The sequence below is a fragment of the Rattus norvegicus genome, chromosome 9 (assembly GCF_021556685.1).
Source record: "Rattus norvegicus strain SHRSP/BbbUtx chromosome 9, alternate assembly SHRSP_T2T, whole genome shotgun sequence".
In the NCBI taxonomy this organism is placed as follows: domain Eukaryota; kingdom Metazoa; phylum Chordata; class Mammalia; order Rodentia; family Muridae; genus Rattus; species Rattus norvegicus.
Window position 1 is genome coordinate 11,205,446 of NC_141542.1, and position 23,340 is coordinate 11,228,785.

At 39.9% G+C, this 23,340-nt stretch overlaps 1 protein-coding gene across 1 annotated transcript in view; it reads left to right on the forward strand.

The window, feature by feature from the left end:
* Positions 1–23,340, forward strand: part of Kcnh8 (potassium voltage-gated channel subfamily H member 8) — a 426,523-nt gene that overhangs the window by 225,506 nt on the left and 177,677 nt on the right. The window contains 2 exon segments of the mRNA NM_145095.2: positions 5,089–5,216; positions 10,744–10,984. Of these exon segments, the coding sequence (NP_659563.1) occupies positions 5,089–5,216; positions 10,744–10,984 (369 nt within the window).

A 23,340-nucleotide genomic window follows, 5' to 3' on the forward strand; every position in this document is an offset into this window, starting at 1 on the left:
TGTGTTCATGACATATTTCTGTAGTAATAGACAAGAATTGTTTCTTTCATGTTATGGTTAATTCACGTAAGTCCAGTCAGTTGGCACTATGAAACTCTCTCATGCCTGGATTGTAACTTATAACAATTATTTATGGACATTTGAGTTCCTTGTGGTTATTTGCACAAGTATACACATGTGTGTCTACTGCCATGTTCACATATATATGGTACGAATATCTTTGAAAAACATTTTGTACATATATTTTAAGGAAGAGTAAGCTGCATTGTCAATTATTTTTTATTGGATATTTTTTTATTTACATTTCAAATGTTTTTCCCTTTCCCGGTTTGCATCCACAAACCCCCTATTACATTCCCCTCCCCTTCTTATATAAGGGTGTCCCCCTCCCCAACTACCCCCTTCCTGCCTCCCCATCCTGACAATCCCTACACTGGGAGTACTAGCCTTGACAGGACCAAGGCTAGTCCTCCCATTGGTGCCCAACAAGGCCATTCATTCTCTGCTACATATGCAGCTGGAGCCATGGGTCTGTCCATGTGTATTCTCTGGATGGTGGTTTAGTCCCTGGGAACTCTGGTTGATTGGTACTGTTTTTCTTATAGGGTTGCAAGCCCCCACAGCTCCTTCAATCCTTTCTCTAACTCCTCCAATAGGGACCCCATTCTCAGTTCAATGGTTTGTACTAGCATTCCCCTCTGTATTTGTCGTGCTCTGGCTGAGCCTCTCAGCAGACAGCTATATTAGTCTCCTATCAGCACGCATTTCTTGGCTTCATCAATATTGTCTGGGTTTAGTAGTTGGCTTGATCCCCAGGTGGGACAGGCTCTGAATGGCCATTCCTTCAGTCTCTGCTCCAAATTTTGTCTCCATATCCCCTCCTATGAATATTTTTGTCCCCCCTTTTAAGAAGGACTGAAGGATTCGCACTTTGATCATCTTTCTTCTTGAGCATCATGTGCTATGTGGATTTTATCTTAGGTAATTCAAGTTTTAGGGCTAATATTCACTTATCAGTGAACACATACCATGTGTGTTTTTTGGTGCTTGAGTTACCTCACTTAGGATGATATTTTCTAGTTCCATCCATTTGCTATGAATTTCATGAAGTCATCGTTTTTGATAGCTGAGTTTGTACTCCATTGTGTAGATGTACCACATTTTCTATATCCATTCCTCTGTTAAAGGGCATCTGGGTTATTTCTAGCTTCTGGCTATTATAAATAAGGCTACTATGAACATAGTGGAGCATGTGTCTTTGCTGTATGTTGGAGTATCCTTTAGGTATATGCCCAGGAGTGGTATAGCTGGGTCCTCAGGTAGGGGAATGTCCAATTTTCTGAGGAACTTCGAGACTGATTTCCCTAGTGGTTGTACCAGCTTGCAATCCCACCAACAGTGGAGGAATGTTCCTCTTTGTCTACATCCTCACAAACATCTGTTGTCACCTAGTTTTTTATCTTGGCCATTTTGATTGCTGTGAGGTGGAATCTCAGGGTTGTTTTGATTTGCATTTCCCTGCTAACTAAGGATGTTGAGCATTTCTCTATGTACTTCTCAGCCACTTGATATTCATCAGCTAAGGATTCTTTGTTTAGCTCTGTACCCCATTTGTAATAGGGTTATTTGACTCTTTGGAGTCTAACTACTTGAGTTCTTTGTATATATTGGATATTAGCCCTCTATCAGACGTAGGATTGGTAAAGATCTTTTCCCAATCTGTTGGTTGCTGTTTTGTCCTAATGACAGTGCCCTTTGCCTTACAGAAATTTTACAAGGTCCCATTTGTTGATTCTTGATCTTAAAGCATAATCCACTAGTGTTTTGTTGGAAATTTTCCCCAGTGCCCATGTGTTCGAGGCTTTTCCCCAGTTTTTTTCTATTAGTTTGAGTATATCTGGTTTTATGTGGAGGTCCTTGATCCACGTGGACTTAAGCTTTGTATTGGGTGATAAGAATGGGCCAGTTCGTATTCTTCTACATGCTGACCTCCAGTTGAACTGACACCATTTGTTGAAAATGCTTTTTTCCACTGGATGCTTTTAGCTCCTTTGTCAAAGATCAAGTGACCATAGGTGTGTGGGTTAATTTCTGGGTCTTCAGTTCTATTTCATTGATCTACCTGTCTGTCTTTGTACCAATACCGTACAATTTTTATCACTATTGCTCTGTAATACTGGTTGAGGTCAGGGATGGTTATTGTAAATTATTTTAATTTTGAATTTTACTTGTTTCTTTGGTCAGGAACCAAAAGTCAGAACCATTTTCGGCAGGGAGATTCTAAGTCCTGTAAATGAAGTGGTTTCCCCAAACAATCTCGGATGAAGGCTTCAGCTGTAATGACAGATTCTAGGGGATATATTTTGCTTCCATGTACAGCCAAGACTAAGACAAACATGTTTCTTCAACATTCTCCTTTGAAGGCCTTTCTTAAGATAATGGAATTACTGATGTTTGACTTGGAAAATCTCATCTATTAATTAGATTTTTTCATAAGAAGGGAACTGGCTAACTGACTCTCATAAGTGTAAATTCTAGTTGATTTCTTAATAGCATTATAAGTATGTTTGGTGTTTTGAAACCAACTAACATTTCATAAGAAACCTGCTGGTCTTGACAAATTCCTGTTAACACTGTCCAAAAACTAAGGGTGTTTGTACATTGCATTATACTTAAGCTACTCTTACTAACAATATTAAATGGGGCATGTATAATGAATGTTAATATATGAAGAACTGATCTTAAGTTAACAATTTTAATAAATAATTCAGGGTTTTCTCTTTTGTGGGTTTTATTCTTCTGGTTGGTATTTGAACCTATAGTAATGTAGTGCATTTTGTTGTTTTTTTTAAATTCAAGTTCTTGAACAAAAAGATAAACATCAGATGAAAGGTTCATAGACTTTTAGAAGTAATTTTTGTGAAAATATTTTGGCTCTTCAAAACATAATTTCTTGCACCAGAAACCAAACAAATTGATAAGTCTGATAACATAAGAATTTAAAAATTTAACTACATAAAAAATAAAATCAGGTAGTAAAATACCAGCCATCAATATGATAAGAAATGGCTATTTGTTTGAACATGAATTGGAGAAACCAAGCTGATACTCTCCATGAAGCTTCCTCCCTGTTGCCTAGTATGCTATGCAAGCTTCTGCAGGGCACAAGTCATCAATAATGTCACACAACTGTGAACCCTGTGAACTACAATAACCACCAGGGTGGCAAGATATAGCCATGGGTGCAAGAGAGACATGAATGATATCGGTGAACCAAGCACTTTCTTATTGAATTTAAACCTGCTTCTGAGAATGAAACACATGCCTAATATTGAAAATTATTCAAGGACACATGGTAGGGAAGTTTTGGGTCCCCAGGAGTGAACCTAGTACTATTATTTTGTCCCATTTAGGACACAGTATTAAACTGTCCTCAAAGTTCTTACGTCTTTAAATAAATTTCTTGATCTCTCTAAATATATATTAGTGCATCTCACATACCTCGCCAGAGAAATTTCTTTGTTCACTGGACAGTGTTTAGTGCAGAAACTCACAATTTCTCAAATTTCAAAGAATACATATAAGTAGTTTTCAGCCACAAACCAGATATCATAACTACTCCTAAGATTAAGGGGCCATCAATGAAGTGGGGACAGAAATTAAGGAGGAGGGACTGAAAGATTGTAAGAGATGGAAGTCAAGAAGGACCGGAGTAAAATAGTGTCTTTGGGTATAACAGGACCACTGCAGCCACAGTCTCCCAGAAACTCTGGCTGTGGGCATGAAGCCTTCACAGGTCAAGCCAGTTAACACTCTCACATGGACCAAGAGGCAGTTTATGAGCCTTCACCCTTAGTTGAGGAGCTGTGGGTGCTGTTAGCTCCTGGAGAAGGGAGATCCAGTTTTCTTTATGGTTCCTCATACTCCAGTGGATGGTCCCATGATCAGAAGTATATGAACAACTGTTGAAGTTTCCTGTTTTGCTGTGTATTATAATACTAAATACTGGCCTTCAAGGCCTTGTTCCCAGCAACGAGGGAATCCACAAGTACAAAATGACCTTGCTCCTTAATTTAAAACTATTGGTTAAATTAAAATGCTGTCAATCTATAGCTGGACAGAAGTGAGATAGGCTGAGTCTTTTATTTCCAGGATTGGTGCCAGAGAAGGGAGAGAAGATGGAGAGAGGACAGGAAGGCCTGGAGTAGGAATCTTAAAAACATGACAGTGTGGGCTTGTCATTTGGATGTAAAACCTGCTCAGAGGAACATGGGAAGTTATAACAGGGTTATTGATGGAGAAGTAGATTTTAATAACTTGGACGGTAGATATCTCCCCAGCTCTAATTGTGTTAAAGACTTATTATAACTATGTGTGTCTTTTATCTGGGAACTGAATGTTCAAAAGTGGAGTAGAAGCCCCTGATTGAGATTAAACCCTTAATACAACAGACACCAAATTGAAGTCATTAGTTTATTAAATAAAACAAATGAAAGAAAACATGAAATTAGGGAGCTTGGGGAGATAGAGACAAATTATAGGAATTAAGGGGATGAGTTGGGGATAAATGTGATCAAAATATGCCGTATGACTTCTCAAGGAATTAGTTTTGTTTTTAACTTCACAATGGAGAGATAGTAAAATTTACAAGGCTGTGTTAAGTTGACAGTTAAGGCTAACTAGAAAAATGTGTAAACACTTTTATTATATAAAGTTCCTATTGACACAAAATGACTATAAATGTGACTTTTACATTTGCATTGGAAATTATCCAGGGAAAAATAAGCTTTTCTAAGTGTTAAGCAGAGTTGCAGTAAGTGTGTGGAAGAGCAGAGTCCTGGCTCGCTGAACTTCTCACCATCTTTCTGTCCTCATGCATATTTCACATCATCAGGTAGTATGATGATGAAAGACAAGTAAATTATGTTGATCTGAATGAAAATTAAATGTCATCAGAAGCCAGCAGATAATTGTGCTTGAAAAGGCATAAAATATTGCATGTTCTTCCACTTGACCTGTGAGAACTTGTCATCGTTGAGTTGAAATGTTTGCATTCTTTGGTGTCTTATGAGTCTTCTTTTCCTCCAGACAGAGCCAAAGGAAGATCAAGAGCAGGGAGCCACTTCGACTCAGCCCGCAGACGGAGCCGAGCAGTCCTTTATCACATCTCAGGACACCTGCAAAGAAGAGAAAAGAACAAATTGAAAATAAATAATGTAGGTGGTGTGTGTATACATTGTGGACACCAGTTTTCCCTAGAGAGCAACTCTTGTTCCACCAAAGAATGGTTCCAACTACTCCTTTATTGAATTTCTTAGCTTTAGTACAGAGACTACAGTGTTGCTGGGGTGAGTGTACCATTGTGCTAGGGAGGGCCACAGCAGACAGACTCTATATTTCGAGAAACAAGACGGTGTCATAGGTCCTGTTCACAGTTACTGTCAGTTAATTACAACTTTTTAAATTTAATATAAGTGTCAATATTACACTTGTTCCCATTCCCTTTAGTACCTTTCCTCAGGGGGACCATGAGCCAATAAAAGTAATCATTTAAAATGTTATGTTCTATACAAAACGGTTAGAACTGTCAGACACTACAGCATTTCATTAGAAATCGCAAGCTACCCTGATTAGGTTATATGAAAAGTTTTACTTTTAGTGAATTACAGTAAGGGCTCCTTACTATGGCTTACTAAGGATGACTAAGGTTCGTCCCAACCCTCTTTAACAGACTCAGCACTATGGTGACCTTTTCTTAGACCCAATGTCTTGATGAAACAAGCCTTCCTTCTGGTGTGCAAAATATCAATATCTGTGTTCACAGGGAACAAAGAAAGGAGTTTAAACCTAGGGTGTGGGAAGCTACTTGAACATGGGGTTTGACTCTATTGTAGCTCCTGGAGTTCCCAGTCGGTATTCCAGCCCACTCAAGCTCCTGAGATTATTCATCAGGCTTTGAAGGCTCTGACACTCACTCCTGTGGAGAGTTGAACACGGTTGGTGGAGGGTGGTAGTTTGGTCTTTTGTCCTAACTTACTATGACAGTTTTATGTTTGTGTGTGTGAGTGTGCATGAATGTGTGCATGAATGTGTGCATGTATGTGTGTATGTATGTGTTTGTGACCTATTTGGAGAGGTTTGGTTATGCTGAAAGCCCACACCACTTCTTGCCTCAGTTGAGCAGCATTTGGCTGAGATAAAATGCAAGTCTCAGTGAGTTTAAACTACAGTGGTTGAGCCTTGCTGTTTCTCCCTCTAGATAAACAAACTATAAAGTATGACTTAAAAAATCTGTTTTAACTTGTACCTCCCACACCTTAGTGACTTACTTAATTGCTGTTGTTCATTTTAGAAGTATACACTTCAGAGGGGAGGGTAGTACTAAGAATGCCTAGTCAGTTCAGAGACGATGAGGCCACAGGGGCCCTAACTACAGAGGCCAGATGTGGTTCGCACTGGCCTCAGTCACTGCCCTTTCCAGCAGGAAAGAGAGCAGCTAATGAGCAGACAGCAGGAAGAGACAGGGAAAGAAAGAAAAGGGCCTGCACTTACAGACAAAACGCTCTTAGGGGAATTCAGGTAGCAATAACTGATACGCACATACACACAAAATCACCAATACTTTATCACACTAGCAATCTAGCATTTCCTTCCTTACATTCTATTAATTCGGCACTCACTACACACCAGTACCAAGGGTGTTCCATTAGCTCCCTTAACCACGGGGAAAACTCCAACTTATTAAAACTCTCCAAAGCAGAAGAATCAGCTAAGGGGCTTGGGCCTTAACGTTCTTTCTCAAATCACTATCTTATTCTTGAACAGCTTTTCCCCAGAGATAATGCTATCCTGCCATCACAGGCAACAGAACTGTTTAGGTGTGTGTCTGAGTTTGAGGGCATGAAATACCTTTAACTTAGGTGCTAAGTTTGCCTGGAAATTGCAAGAAAAAGACTGATTCCTTTTCATTTTTAGTTGCTTATTCTGTGAAATGAGAAGTCTATCCAGCAGAAATCAATGTGGAAGGGACTCTTAGCCAGCCTCACTGTGGAAAACATGGTGCTGGCCGGCCTTGCCCTTCTCTCCCATTCCCTCTGCCTTGCTAAACTGTTAGATTACATTCCTAAAGCTACCTGCAAAGTCTATTCCATTGTATGGCTACTTCCTCCTCTGGACGCTGACTCCCACGGTCCAGCTATCTAGGTCTTGAAGTCCAGCCATCCAAAGCCCCCTTTGGTTCACCTAATTAATACGACCAATTAAAATTAAAAACTTCATCTTCCCTTTGTAAACTGCCTTTTACCAATGGCCCATGTCTTTTTCCTCCCTATCAAGAGTCAGTCCTTTGTCCCCAAGAATAAATACCCCCTTCCCCTCTTTTTTGCCTCTTGTCCCCCCTCTTCATCATCTTCCCTTTCTACATCTTCCTCCCTCTGTCCCTCTAGGACAAATATATCTTTGTGCTGAGAACTTTGTCACAGGTTGTCTTGACCCAAGTCTGGTGTTCCTTATACATGTCAGAAGAGAGAGTCTGAGAGGGATGTTAACCATGCCTAAATCTCACCAGTAAGAAGCCTCCCTCATCAGTACCATCATCAAAGACAGGCTCTGTGTCAGGTATGCCCAGTGTAAGGACATTTTCCTACCCTCTTCATGCATTCAGAGGTGAGCTTCAAACAAACATTGCCAAATATTTTAGGAAAAAAATCTTAATCAGGTGTTAGAGTTAACAAGTGCATTTGGATAATTCATCAGATGCAAATTAATAGACTAAAGCATTATTGGTCCTAAAGCATGACCCTCAAAATTGATAAGTAACAGCTGCTTGAGATCTATTATTATTTTATTAAACATTGTCTTATTCCATGGACAAGCTTCACATGTTTAGGTGTTATAAATACTGTGACACTTCTCCAGTTTCCATCTTTTGCACACTTTTATGCACATGCATATTTTTGTGGTTGTAAGAATTTGCTTGATTCAAGAGAATTTTGTTAAAGACTTTGGTTGGCATAGTAAAGTCTTTTTGTATAATTACAAACTGTGTACTGATGTGTGTACGATTGAATTATTGTCACTTCAAAAGTTAAGCCTGCTATATTGCATTCTAAGTATAATTTTTAAATACCATGCTATAATAACAACAATTTAACCATAAGTTTAAGGTACACACTTGAAATAGTCTATGACAATGACAACACACAGCTCACATTTAAACTGTTTATTGTTGCTCTGATATCAGAGTTTAATGGAATCAGTGTGAGATGAATCAAACAGCTTACCGGAAGTGCCCAATAGGTATATTCTGAGACGGTAACAGAATGATAAAGACGGTACCCATTTGGACAGAAACATAAAGTGCTTCTGGTAAGCCTCAAGAGTTCCTGACTGTAAATGCTTAGGGATAAAATTATAATTCAGTCGATCACAGACAGGGCTAGAAAAGTAGCTCGTCAATTAATTAAGAAAAATTAATTGTTTGTTTTGAAAAGGACCTGGTTTGGTTCCCAGCATCCACACAGCTGCCTATAACTCCTTTTGGAGGAAATTTGGTACCTCCTATGGCCTCTGCAAGCACCAGATATGCATGTAGTACCCAGGCATTCATGCAGATAAAGACATTCATACACATAAAACAAAATAAATAAACCTTAAAAATAATTTAACTGCCATGATAACATCAATGTACCTAATCGACCCTGAGAAGAGTATTTCTGGACCTGGATTCTCTCTTCTCTGCTCATGCTTTAGACCCTTCCCCCAAAACATACCCCACAAACATAAAAAGTAATTCATTACCTCAGTTTTATGGCAAAATCCCACTTTGGAACTTGTCCTTCAGCTACCAAATAGGCAGTTTGAAGAAACAATGTAGTGGTACTAACCAACCATCTAGAAGTGAAGCAGTGACCCACTGTGGTGCACCAGTATGACATGCTTGTGGGACTAAGTAGACTTCATAGCAGAAAATAGATTCATATTGGGAACCCCTACCTTTAGACAAGAGGCAGAACTAACAGTTCCAAGTGCATCCCAGGAATCATCCCTGGGCCTTCCTGAACACACTATATTTCTCTGCATTCCTCTTGGTGACTGAGACAAGAAGACTACACTGTGACCTACAAGCATTATGTATCCAGAACTTTCTCCTGTTAAATTTCAAATCGAAGTTCTCATTACCTTTCTTGATTTCTCATTATTTGAGGTCAAAACAAAGTCTATAAGTACTGGTCACAGGCTTGTGGAATTTCCACACACATTATTGTTGAGCCTTCTTTTGTCTCATAGCAACAAGGGAATTGTTCATCTATTTGGACTGCTTTCAAAACAAAACGCTTCATCAGCCATCAGTAACTCTAGCTAGTCTCTGTTTAATCAGCTGTGTGGTGAATGCTGTCTTCCTCCTCCATGACTTGAATAATAACCCCTGAGCAACTGCTTCTCTCCTTAATGGTGGCTCTATTTCAGAATATGTGCACATTAATCAAAATAATGAAGTTTGGGTTCCAATTAGAAACACCAACACCCACAGTGCACAAATGCATGGACCACCAAGTGTATTTTGAGGAAAGAAAGCAACTGTTTTCAGGAGAACGTTGGTTGTCTCTATACTGTCTGAGGGGAGGGAGGCTATCTTTGCTGACATCAGCAGAATCCCAGGTCAGAGCTCTAGGTAAAGCCACCATGCACAGACCGCACACTAATGAGCATACACATGCCCTTGTTGTTATACTATGTATAGAATTATACATGCAACTGGATGCTTTTCAATAACATTTGAGATAATAGTGTTTTTAATGACCAAAGTCTAGATCCCCCCCAACACACACACACACACACACACACACACACACACACACACACACACACACAATCTGCCCGATACTGTCTACATAACAAAGATCACTGTTTAGTTTTAGTCCAGTAACAAGCAGGAGACATTGTAAGTTTGCTATTAGGGTAGTTTCTTTGTCGTAGGAACCCTATAGTGACAATGCTAATAAATAGTGCAGGTCTAGACTGGCTCAGAGGTTACTATGACTCAGCACATACTGTTCCTACAGAGGAACTGAGCTTGGTCATTACCCATGTTAGGTATCTTATAAATACGCATAACTCCATTTTCAAGAGATCCAACACACTCTTTTGACCTCCTTGAGCATCTGTGCTTATGTGTACAAACCAATAGGTTTTCTGGTCACTCACTCAATGTACCAGTCAGCAGTGAATTCACCAGAAGATTTATGTGTCTGTAGCTGCATAATACTAAATGCTAACAGTAAGCTTTTTAGATATATAGGAATACTCTCTGAAATAATAGTAAGATGTGCAAATTATACACATATAAGCTAGTAACCGTTGTTTATTATTATTATCAATATTATATACTATACATAATTATCTATGGTATTCATGTACATGACTAAAATTCAGTAAGTACCTGTACAGTAGCATCACAGACAGGTTATGGTATTACAGTAGCCTGCAATTTTTCTATGTGACAAGATTTTCACCTCACTTGGAATCTTTTGGGACTAGCATCACAGAGAACCCTGTGGTTGACTGCAGCACACTTGAGAATCACAGGGCAGTAATTCATGTTACATTGTACAGATCACTTGTACGGTACTTGATGTTGAATGTGTGACTAGTCCAGGCTCCTCAAGTGTACATTTAGAGCTCTTCAGTCTCCTTTTCTAACTGCACATCTCTTTATTCCTCCTCTTGTGTCTTTATCCACAGAACGTGTTTGTAGATAAACCGGCGTTTCCAGAGTATAAGGTTTCCGATGCAAAAAAGTCCAAGTTCATCCTGCTGCACTTCAGCACTTTTAAAGCTGGCTGGGACTGGCTCATTTTGCTGGCAACGTTTTATGTTGCTGTGACAGTCCCTTACAACGTGTGCTTCATTGGCAATGAGGATCTGTCCACAACTCGGAGCACAACGGTCAGTGACATCGCTGTGGAGATTCTCTTCATTATAGGTAAGATCCCACAGCTTCTCATCGCAGAGATCTGCATGTGGGAAGTGAGCATGTTCCATAATTTTCTATGGAAAATTTAAGCAGAGATCTATTTGCAAGAAGGTTTTTCAGCTTCTGATGCAAATTTTGGAGCGTCACATGCTTGAATTTCTGAAATTTGCTTCTTCTGGTTTGCTTGCTGTCCCTGCACTGAAACACCTAAACCGATGTCCATTTTTCCTCACTCGTTTATTGGAAAATGGATCAAAGGAAGACTTTTTGTCTGTTGTGTTGGATTCTGACATCCTTAGAGATATTAACTACACAAAGTCAGAGATGAGTTTAGCAAAAGTCCATCAGTAGAGTGGAATTCTGACGGCGGTCCAGTATGTCCTGGGAGTGTGATTCTTTAAGTGTTTAGAAGGGGCCCTGCAAACGACTTGCCTAGAGAGGCAAAGAAAGCATAGGGCATTGGTACTATATAACTGAGAGATTCAGGATCTGATTCTAGTTAAGGAGACCCCGAGGGATGTTTGCTTCTGGTATTTATCTCTAGAACCCTGAGAATTTCAGATGACAGACAACACATATCTTTATTGTGTAGACGTTTTTTCCTTCTTCTTTTCTTCCTGTCTGCTAAATCTTCATTTCTTTAAGAACGAAGCCTGTTCCTTGTTTTTTCATCTAGACCAAATTCTAGTTTTCTATAACTTCAGATTACCTCCATGCTATTTGATTAGCCACCATTGTCTACAAATACTGAGTCTTTACCTGATGATCGTAATAAAGAACGACACGAAAGAATGTTAGGGAAATATCTTAAGCAAGTAACTGAATCAAGGCATAATTGACCTTTTTTAAAAAAGAAGTAAAGTAGACCAAACCCCTTTTTCAATGATGGTAACTTGTTTGCTCAGTGAAGCTCTTACTACTCTGGGGCCAGAGTCTGTCTGTAAGTGTGTGTTAGAGCGGATCTATGACTGGTGTAGGAGTGAGGTCTGTGACTGAATGTATGTGTTTGCTCTAGACATGTGTGCCTGCTGTCCCCCTGAATCCTACCCCACTGTTAGTTATCTCTGCACCCATGAGCCCTGCCTGTTAGGACCCCAGCTTTCACCCCCAACGTGGTCGCTATGGTGTGTTAGACCACTAGGTGGCAACAGTGTCTAGTTGGGTAACTGAGTAAAGCTACAAAATCAACTTCATTCTTTCAATTAAATACATTCATCGTGAGAAAGTTAAAAGCATGATGTGGTCTGCTTGATCGTGACGGAACAGCAGATTCCGTCATGACAGTCTGCATCAGTGAAGCTGCGGACAAACTGAGTGTGACTATTCGCCAATCCATTTGGTTTCATCTCCTGCTTTTTCCTCTTATGATCCCATGACAAACCATGACGTCATCATCCTAAAACTATTCTCAATATCCAGGTTAATGTTCTGAAAGAGTCTTGTCTTTATTCCATATCTGAGCCTAGTTTACAAGGTCTTATCAAGAACCAGGTTGAAGTGTCTGTTGAACATGCGTCATCACCTTTTTTACATTGATAGTTACTGCTCCTTCACTGAAGCAAGGCTAGTTCCTGAATTTTCTTCACCATGGCTTCCTGGTATTTGATATTTGAAAACTCATGTGTAAGGGATCTATGTTGGCACTTTGCCCTCTCAGGCAGAGGATGACCTATTTACCCATGAGGATTCACACGCTGGGGAAGGTTTATTTGTATGGGGTATGCATTCCTGGGGAAGACTGACAGAGTCTGGTTTCTTCTTCTGATGCTGCCCTCTCATCTTCTGGATCCTCTCTTACTGTAGTTTCCATTGCTCAGGGAGCAAGTTGAGCCAGCGCCTACCCCCACTAAGTTCCTGCTATTTTTACCCAGTTGTGTTTGTCCATTGATTGCCTTACGGGTGGAGACATGACTCTGCCAGCAAGATGAGGCCCTTCCCGGAATCCCTTGACTGACTTAATTTCACAGGCAATAGGAATTTGCTTGTAGTCCTCTACTGTTGCCACCCTGTTCCTTTAAATGGATTTAAGTTCATGTGTGCTTCCAATGCATTTGAAGAACGGTGTAGAGTATGATTTCTCCTGTTAATGTTGATTAACCCCAACTTTGATTATGTGCATCTTTTCACAACGGTGATGAAAACTGATGGGCTATGAGTGAGTTACAAGGCTTGGAGTAAGAGCAGGTAGTGGCAGCACCCACCAATTCAAGGCCCGAAGGGGCTACACATTGAAACATTATATCCAACGCCAAACAATGATAACACAAGATAACACCATGAATGTAAATATATTCTACTTATAGTACTGCATTTTCCCAGTACCCAGGACTCTTTGTGTTACTTAGCTTTTATTATATTGGGTGGTATGATGGACCATGCTTATTTAAAATTTACCATTTCTCTCTAAATTTTTGTTTCTATGGAATTGGAGATTCACCCCAGAGGTTTGCAAACCTCACAGCTGAACTGTGCTTCAGTCCATCTGGGTCCATTACAGAGGGTTTGGGGAAAGACGGGTTTCATTGTGTCTGGAAGATCATTTTCTTTTTAAATGTTCTGTTATTCGCACTAGCTCCAGTGTTAGATCACATATGTACTTGTCAAATGGGGAATAATTAAATGTCGCATGCAGAGAAGTTTCCTAGTCAAAATTAAAGATGGGAGATGAGAGAATTCTTTAGGGGATTCATAACAACATTCAGCACTGTAAATCCTCACAGAAATCCTATGCTGAAGAAATCTATTTCACTTTAACTCACAATCATCTGGCTGGATTACTTTACTTAAGAACTCATCCTCTTCAGACCATCTACTATACTCTTTGGCATGTCTGAAAAATGCCTTTTCCAAGTGGATTCGCCAAAAAAAAAAAGTATCTGACTAAGGAATTAGTCAAGACAACTTAAAACTTCTAGCTACCCTCTTATTGTGTAAGTCACATTAACTCACAGTGCACAGACTCACTGTAAATTCCTGTCTTTGTGGAAGGAGGATCTCTGGAGTTGGACCTTAGGTCCCTCCTTTCCCATCCATTGTTATGCAGAAAGGAACAAAGAGGGGCGGAGCATTTCAGAAGACAGACTCACTGACTAAACCTCTCAGACCACCTGCTGTGGCCCTGGAGACTTGACCCTGCTGTTACTTAATTCTGTGGCTTGCTACCTTACTATGAAGAAATACTGCATTCAATCAACAAATTGCTTCTCAGTCGCTTATTTTAATTTCCGTAGCATTTGAATCAGTAGCCCTTTTAAAAACGATGGTTTCCATACAATGGCGATTTTATTTCCAAACATTTTAATCCAGCCATACTTTGAACATTACAGATTGTTTCATACAAACAGGCTCAGCATGTTTTGTTTTCCATAGCCAGTCTAAAGATTCCAAAGAGCCTGTATTAGTCTGGGTGCTCTAGAATCCTAGAACTTATAGACTGTCTCTATATATGAAGGGAAATTATTGGAATGGTTTACAGCCTGCAGTCAAACTAACCCAACAATGGGCAGCTGTGAATGAGAAGTCCGAGAACCTAGTAGTCGCTCAGTCTCACAAGGCTGGGTGTTTTAGCTGCTCTTCTGTATAAGCTGGAATCCTGAAGAAGTAAGCGCAGGTGTGCTTTCAAGTTAGTGCGAACGGGTGAGAAGGAGGAAGACTTTCTTCTTCCATTGTCCTTGTGTAGACCTCAGCTGAAGGTATAGCCCAAACTAAAGGTACGCACCACCACACTCCGACCCAAACTTTCTTTACTTGGAACTTTCTATGTCCCAGGCTGGCCTCGCACTTGGAGATCTGCTTGCCTCTGTCTCCTGGAATTAAAGATGTGCACCACCATGCCTAAGCCTAAGCCTTCATGGCTGACTTCCACTTAGTAGGAGAGGGAAGGTGATGAGTGGTAACTGACTTACTAGAAAAAGTGAGCTTCTTCTCCCTCTGTCCTCCCACCCCCTCCTCCTTCCCTCAGTCCCCCTTCCCCTATCTTTTCTTTGTCTCTTTTCCATCTTTGTTTCTTTCCATTCCTCTCCTTCACTTTATCTCCTGCCAGAAGAGGAACACACAATTTCGTCACTCACAGGTTCTCATTAGAAGGAATCTTTAAATGTGTATGTGTGTCAAGGGCAGTAGGGAGTTGTATGAGTGTAAGTGTGAACATTGATGGGGAGTTCTCTCTCTCTCCCCACCTCTGTGTGTGTGTGTGTGTGTGTGTGTGTGTGTGTGTGTGTGTTGGGAGTTTTGTGTGTGTGTGTGTGTGTGTGTGTGTGTGTGTGTGTGTGTTTATGTGTGTTTAGCATGGTTGGGAGTTACTTGTTTTTACCAAAAACAGAAATAATCCAAAAGAAAGAAGCAAATCCAAGAAAAGAAAGCTTATAATGAAAACAGAATGAAGAAGTTAATTAAATTAACCAGATGAAAAAATTTACATTGTTCAAGTGGAACAAAAAATAAAATCAAGTTACAATGGAGGTGCTGATAGTAATGCAAGTGACGTAATTAAGCACTGGTTTATTTTATGTATTTTTAAGTGGCTATAAGATGATGTTTTAAACCATGGTGGGCAGATGAAAGGAACCCAGGCAGTATAAGCAATATGTCACATTTTGGAACACTCATAGTATGTGCAGGAAACTGGAACCTGCAGAGTGCTGTTAGAAAAGTCTAGGATGAATTGTGTGTGTTTAAAAAATTAGGTAGCTTTATAAAAAATAAAATTGGAATATTATCATCAGGGTAATAATTCTAAAACAAGGAAGAAAAAAATATCAAGTACAATGAATCCAAAGAAAAATGAATAAAAAAAGGGAGGATCGGTGAAAGAAAAACAGGAAGTCAGATATAGGAGTGATTTTATTAAAAGAGAAAACATTTAATGGGGTCCATTAAAAATGCAATAGTAAAGTGAATTTTTAAAATATGCTAGTTAGAGAGCACAAACAAACCACTCAGATAATGGGAGCCAAGGGTTGTGAATGAGTTTTGTGTGTACAGAGTAAACAAATGTGAAATGAACTAGGCATAGTACTGCACACTTGGTCACACGATAAGATGTGGGCATCTGTAGAGTCCTGGGAATCAACCTTAGGGAATCTGGAATGGCAGCAGGCACCCACAAAGTCATCTCACGGGTCCTTCCATGCAATTCTATTAAGTTAAAAAGAATAGTGAGGGTTGAAAATGGTGGTACACTTCTTTAATCTCAACCCTCAGGAGGAAAGGCAGGTAGATCTCTGTGGATTTGAATTCCAGGCAAGCCTGTTTCACATGGTGAGTTCCAGGCCAGTGTGGGCTAAATAAAAAGGAGGGAAAGAAAGAAAGAAAGAAAGAAAGAAAGAAAGAAAGAAAGAAAGAAAGAAAGAAAGAAAGAAAGAAAGAAAGGAGGGAAGGAAGAAAGAAAGGAGGGAAGGAAGAAACAAAGAAAGGAATTCTAGTATGTGCATTGTTTACATCTCCAGTACTCATCATTAAATAATGCAGGCAGACTCTGCCAGGCCCCTTCCAGCACACTGCCTTTATATAAAAGTTATGAGAGGGCATCATCAGACTAAGTTTATTTGAAAAATGCTTACACTGATAAACAATTTCAGCAAAGTGGCTGGGTATAAAATTAACTCAAATAAATCAATAGCCTTCCTCTACACAAAAGAGAAACAAGCCGAGAAAGAAATTAGGGAAACGACACCCTTCATAATAGACCAAAATAATATAAAGTAACTCGGTGTGACTTTAACCAAGCAAGTAAAAGATCTGTACAATAAGAACTTCAAGACTCTGAAGAAAGAAATTGAAGAAGACCTCAGAAGATGGAAAGATCTCCCATGCTCATGGATTGGCAGGATTAATATAGTAAAAATGGCCATTTTACCAAAAGCGATCTACAGATTCAATGCAATCCCCATCAAAATACCAATCCAATTCTTCAGAGAGTTAGACAGAACAATTTGCAAATTCATCTGGAATAACAAAAAACCCAGGATAGCTAAAACTATCCTCAACAATAAAAGGACTTCAGGGGGAATCACTATCCCTGAACTCAAGCAGTATTACAGAGCAATAGTGATAAAAACTGCATGGTATTGGTACAGAGACAGACAGATAGACCAATGGAACAGAATTGAAGACCCAGAAATGAACCCACACACCTATGGGCACTTGATTTTTGACAAAGGAGCCAAAACCATCCAATGGAAAAAAGACAGCATTTTCAGCAAATGGTGCTGGTTCAACTGGAGGTCAACATGTAGAAGAATGCAGATCGATCCATGCTTATCACCCTGTACAAAGCTTAAGTCCAAGTAGATCAAGGACCTCCACATCAAACCAGATACACTCAAACTAATAGAAGAAAAACTAGGGAAGCATCTGGAACACATGGGCACTGGAAAAAATTTCCTGAACAAAACACCAATGGCTTATGCTCTAAGATCAAGAATCGACAAATGGGATCTCATAAGACTGCAAAGTTTCTGTAAGGCAAAGGACACTGTGGTTAGGACAAAACGGCAACCAACAGATTGGGAAAAGATCTTTACCAATCCTACAACAGATAGAGGCCTTATATCCAAAATATACAAAGAACTCAAGAAGTTAGACCGCAGGGAGACAAATAACCCTATTAAAAATGGGGTTCAGAGCTAAACAAACAATTCACAGCTGAGGAATGCTGAATGGCTGAGAAATACCTAAAGAAATGTTCAACATCTTTAGTCATAAGGGAAATGCAAATGAAAACAACCCTGAGATTTCACCTCACACCAGTGAGAATGGCTAAGATCAAAAACTCAGGTGACAGCAAATGCTGGCGAGGATGTGGAGAAAGAGGAACACTCCTCCATTGTTGGTGGGATTGCAGACTGGTACAACCATTCTGGAAATCAGTCTGGAGGTTCCTCAGAAAATTGGACATTGAACTGCCTGAGGATTCAGCTATACCTCTCTTGGGCATATACCCAAAAGATGCCCCAACATATAAAAAAGACACGTGCTCCACTATGTTCATCGCAGCCTTACTTATAATAGCCAGAAGCTGGAAAGAACCCAGATGCCCTTCAACAGAGGAATGGATACAGAAAATGTGGTACATCTACACAATAGAATATTACTCAGCTATCAAAAACAATGACTTTATGAAATTCGTAGGCAAATGGTTTGAACTGGAAAATATCATCCTGAGTGAGGTAACCCAATCACAGAAAAACACACATGCTATGCACTCATTGATAAGTGGCTATTAGCCCAAATGCTTGAATTACCCTAGATGCCTAGAACAAATGAAACTCAAGACGGACGATCAAAATGTGAATGCTTCACTCCTTCTTTAAAAGGGGAATAAGAATACCCTTGGCACGGAATAGAGAGGCAAAGATTAAAACAGAGACTGAAGGAACACCCATTCAGAGCCTGCCCCACATGTGGCCCATACATATACAGCCACCCAATTAGACAAGATGGATGAAGCAAAGAAGTGCAGACTGACAGGAGCCGGATGTAGATCGCTCCTGAGAGACACAGCCAGAATACAGCAAATACAGAGGCGAATACCAGCAGCAAACCACTGAACTGAGAATAGGTCCCCGGTTGAAGGAATCAGAGAAAGAACTGGAAGAGCTTGAAGGGGCTCGAGACCCCATATGTACAACAATGTCAAGCAACCAGAGCTTCCAGGGACTAAGCCACTACCTAAAGACTATACATGGACTGACCCTGGACTCTGACCTCATAGGTAGCAATGAATATCCTAGTAAGAGCACCAGTGGAAGGGGAAGCCATGGGTCCTGCTAAGACTGAACCCCCAGTGAACTATATTGTTGGGGGGAGGGTAGCAATGGGAGGAGGATGGGGATGGGAACACCCATAAAAAAGGGGAGGGGGAGGGATTAGGGGGATGCTTGCCCAGAAACCGGGAAAGGGAATAACACTCGAAATGTATATAAGAAATACTCAAGTTAATAAAAAAAAAAAAGAAAAATGCTTACAAAAATCGGTACACTTATTTGTATCAATGAGTGCATACCATGTGTGTTTTCTGTGATTGGGTTATCTCACTCAGCCTGATATTTCCCAGTTCCATACATTTGCCTATGAATTTCATAAAGTCATTGTTTTTGATAGCTGAGTAATATTCCATTGTGTAGATGTACCACATTTTCTGTATCCATTCCTCTGTTGAAGGGCATCTGGGTTCTTTCCAGCTTCTGGCTATTATAAATAAGGCTGCTATGAACATAGTGAACATGCACAGAACACATGAAACTCAAGAAGGATGACAAAAGTGCGAATGCTTCACTCCTTTAAAAGGGGAACAAGAATACCCTTGGGAGGGAATAGGGAGGCAAAGTTTAGAACAGAGGCTAAAGGAACGCCTATTCAGAGCCTGTCCCACATGTGGCCCATACATATACAGTCACCAAACTAGATAAGATGGATGAAGCAAAGAAGTACAGGCTGACAGGAACTAGATGTAGATCTCTCCTGAGAGACACACCCAGAATACAGCAAATACATAGGTGAATGCCAGCAGCAAACCACTGCACTGAGAACGGGACCCCCGTTGAAGGAATCAGAGAAAGGAGTGAAAGAGCTTGGAGGGTCTTGAGACCCCATATGAACAACAATGCCAACCAACCAGAGCTTCCAGGGACTAAGCCACTACCCAAAGACTATACATGGATTGACCCTGGGCTCCAACCTCATAGGTAGCAATGAATAGCCTAGTAAGGGCACCAGTGGAAGGGGAAGCCCTTGGTTCTGCCAAGACTGAACCTCCAGTGAATGGGATTGTTGAGGGGAGGTTGGTAATGGGGACAGGATGGGGAGGGGATCACCTATATAGAAAAGGAGGGGGAGGGGTTGGGAGCTGTTGGCCTGGAAACCAGGAAAGGGAATAACAATTGAAATGTAAATAAGAAATACGCAATTTAATGAAGATGGAGAAAAAAAAGAGGTAGGGTGTTTAGAACAGTGACAAAATATATTGCTCACCTTAGTGTAGTGGCCTTAATTTTGAGCAATATACTGCTGAAAAAAAAGAAATTATTAAAATTAAAAATTTTAAATTTAGATTTCAATTATACAATTGCTACTCAGTTTTTTAAAATGACAAAAATGAAACAAATAAAAGAGAAAGCCTAGTACTATGTCATAGATCTGTGATGCCCAACACCCAGGAGGCTTCACTTGGGGAGTTGTGATTTTGAAATCAGCCTGGACTACAGGGCAAGACTGTATCTGAGTTGCACAGGACAAGGGAAAGGAAAATGGGAGGAAAAAGGGGGGGGGGTGAAGAAGGAAAAGTTAGAAATTAATGCTGTAGGTTACATAGAGAATCTAGAAAGATCTGCTGAGGTTGGAAACGAGCATTTAGAACTCTTTGAGTAAGTGGAGAATCACCTTCAGATGCATATGGGGAAACATGTTAAAGCTTTGCTGAGACTTACTATTTAGAAGCAAAATGATATGAGAAACTAGGCTTCCATCAACAACCACAGACTATGGTGCTCAGTGTCTCTAATGAGAAAAGGAGTCTAGTACAAAAGTTCCTCAAACCAAAGGTTTGTGAGTAAACAAAAGTTCACTGCAGTGTCAGGGTGCTGGAATCCTTGCTTATTGTCCCACACTGACACTTTCACATTGCGCCATCAAGTTGGACTAGTTGAATGTGTTTTTTACACTTAAGCCCTTCTTCACACCTCCCTCAAATGATATGTGGTCCATAACAATGGCTTCTCACCAAGTGCTGCTTTTTTAATGTATATTATGTAATGTCTTCCTTAAAAAAACTGCAACACTCTAATCATAATATGAAGCAGAGTAAAATAAGTCATTAGTGGTATTTCTTCAATATTTTAAATTTTAATCTTTGTAGCATAACTATACTGAAGAATAGAAAGAGTCTAATTCTTGCACTAACGTAAAATAAGTAAATCTAGATTTTTTGATCCTCTTTTGGGGTCAGATAATAAAAAGTGCATGACTAAGTATTCATAATAGCAGATACGTTGTACATGGCAACAAAGATTGAGGCATGTTGGTAATTCAAGTAGAGATAGCAGTCCAAGATGAACACCAGACCTGGGATGAAGAAGTGACAAAATACAAATCCTACAGTTCACTTACGCAGTTAATATGGTGGGAGAAAGGCAGTTGCACATTGTGAGAGCCTCCTGTCCAGGACTAAACATGAGCATTTTTGCCCAGTGGTACCCTTGAGCATTAGTGCAACCTAGGCATCTCTACTTGCTTGAAAAGCACACGGTTCCCCCTGCTCATACGTTAAATTTGCTTCTCACGGTGATTGAAGAAGTTTTAATTCACTGAAGTCTCAGTAGTAGGGTTGTATCACACAAGCGCAAGGAGCAGCTAGAAATGTGTTTTCAATTCAGCTATCAGGACCATGATATTAATGTCAATTTAATCACAAAACTTTATGACAAAGATTTCAACAAGTTTAGCATAACAGTATTTCCTTGAACCCAGATCCCTGTATTTATTGTATCTGATTACTTTTATTCTTATTTTTGTTAATATTTTTATTAACCAATATTTCTATTCACTTAAAATATCCCATGTTTTGTTCTCTTATAGTCTGCTTTTTATAACGCCTAATTTTTATTATAACCTTCTTACTGTAAGTAACACAAACCTATCCGTTGCTAGAGCAGAAAGAAGCAGTTTATGCACAGCTGGTTCACGACTTTCAAGCCAGACTAGAAACTGAAAGCTTTCATTTGAAAAAAATGACAAGGTCGTGTGGATTTCTGGTGCTGTTATACTGGGAAGGTCACTGTTTAGTGGCCAATAACACTACTTTAACAAATGCATGCATTAACATAAACCAGATGAACAGGAAAGGCACATGCAAGCTTTGTTCTAGGTTATATATACAGGAGTCCTCAGAAAAGACAAGGAAGAGACAAAGGGAGCCCTTTTGGATAGGCCCAAAGCTTATTTCTTCACCTATTTTACCTGTGTGTGCATGTTCTCATGTGTGTTTGCAGAGCTCTCAGTGGAGCCTGTGGATGTGCGGGCCAGAGGTCAACACTAATGGTTTCTTCAGTTGCCATTCACTTCATTGTCTGAAACATGACATCTCCCTAAGCTTGGATTTTATTGTCTGGTTAGACCATCTGGCCAGAAAGCTCTAGAGAGGACCTGCTTGGCCCCTAGCACTAGGATCAACAAACACACACCACCATGAGCAGCTTCAGATGTGTACGATAGCTCAGGTCCTTGTGCCTGCATAGTGACAGAGGTATCCCCCAGCCTCACATACATTTTAAACAAAGAATAATAAATAGTAATAAAGCAATGACAACAAAGAGGCCTTGGGTCAGGGACGGTAACTTTGGTCATGTGTCTAGGAAAGGTACTGTAGATATAGAAGAGGATAAGAAACATTTTAATATGTGCAGTTCCATTTCAGTGTCCACCCTGTTTTCAGTGTTTAAAAAAAATGTTCTTAAGACAGGGAAGGTAAAGGCACCTTCTGATGAGGAATTTTAGGATTTACTGATAGGAAAAAAAGGAAAAACACAGGACTTCTTCTGTATTTATTTTGTCCTTTGTGCCTTCTGCTAAAAACAGCATGCCAGATTGGAGTGACTTGTCTGAACTCATCAATGTTATTAATCCCATATCTTCTGTTCCTTTTAATAACAGCATTTTCAAAAAAAGAAAAAAGAAGAACTCGAGCTCATTTGTGCATGTTGAGTATAGCAGGTAACACTGAGCCTGAGAACAATGGGCATTTCCGACCTCACAATTTTCAGGCGTAGTATACCTGCGGTCTCATTTACTAATACAGAATCTACTCAGTATTCTTTGTGAAAAGAGAGAACAAGGTCCCTAAAGTTCCACTGTCTCGTGGCTAAGTGCAGACAAACTTCCTTTGGATGTGGTGCACCTCAAGGAGGCTGTCTTGCATCCAATAACCCCAATAACAGTATTCTAGTGTTACTGTATTGCATACAGTGATTTGACTGACATATACAAAGATACGTACATTCTTTTCCCTTTAGTTAAAGAACTAACATTAATGATGATGACTTAGAACCCACTAATAAAAAGGAAAAAATTCATGGTAATAAAGACATTCGGTTTTACCTTGAATGACTTCAGCACGCATTCGAATCAATGGGAGAATTTTAGTTTAAGGAGCAACAGGGTGAAACCATCTCACAGTCTTCAGGAATACAATTGCCTTCTGGAGATCTTTCACCATTAAGAGGATCACAGAACAGGATAGTTAGAAGAATTGATTGCCTAAAATTAATTATCTTTTATCATTTGGGAACCTCTGGCCTCTTCTGTCCTTCAATCCATTCATTCCTTCTACACTCCCTACATTTTTTTACTGTAAGGGTAACCATGATCTG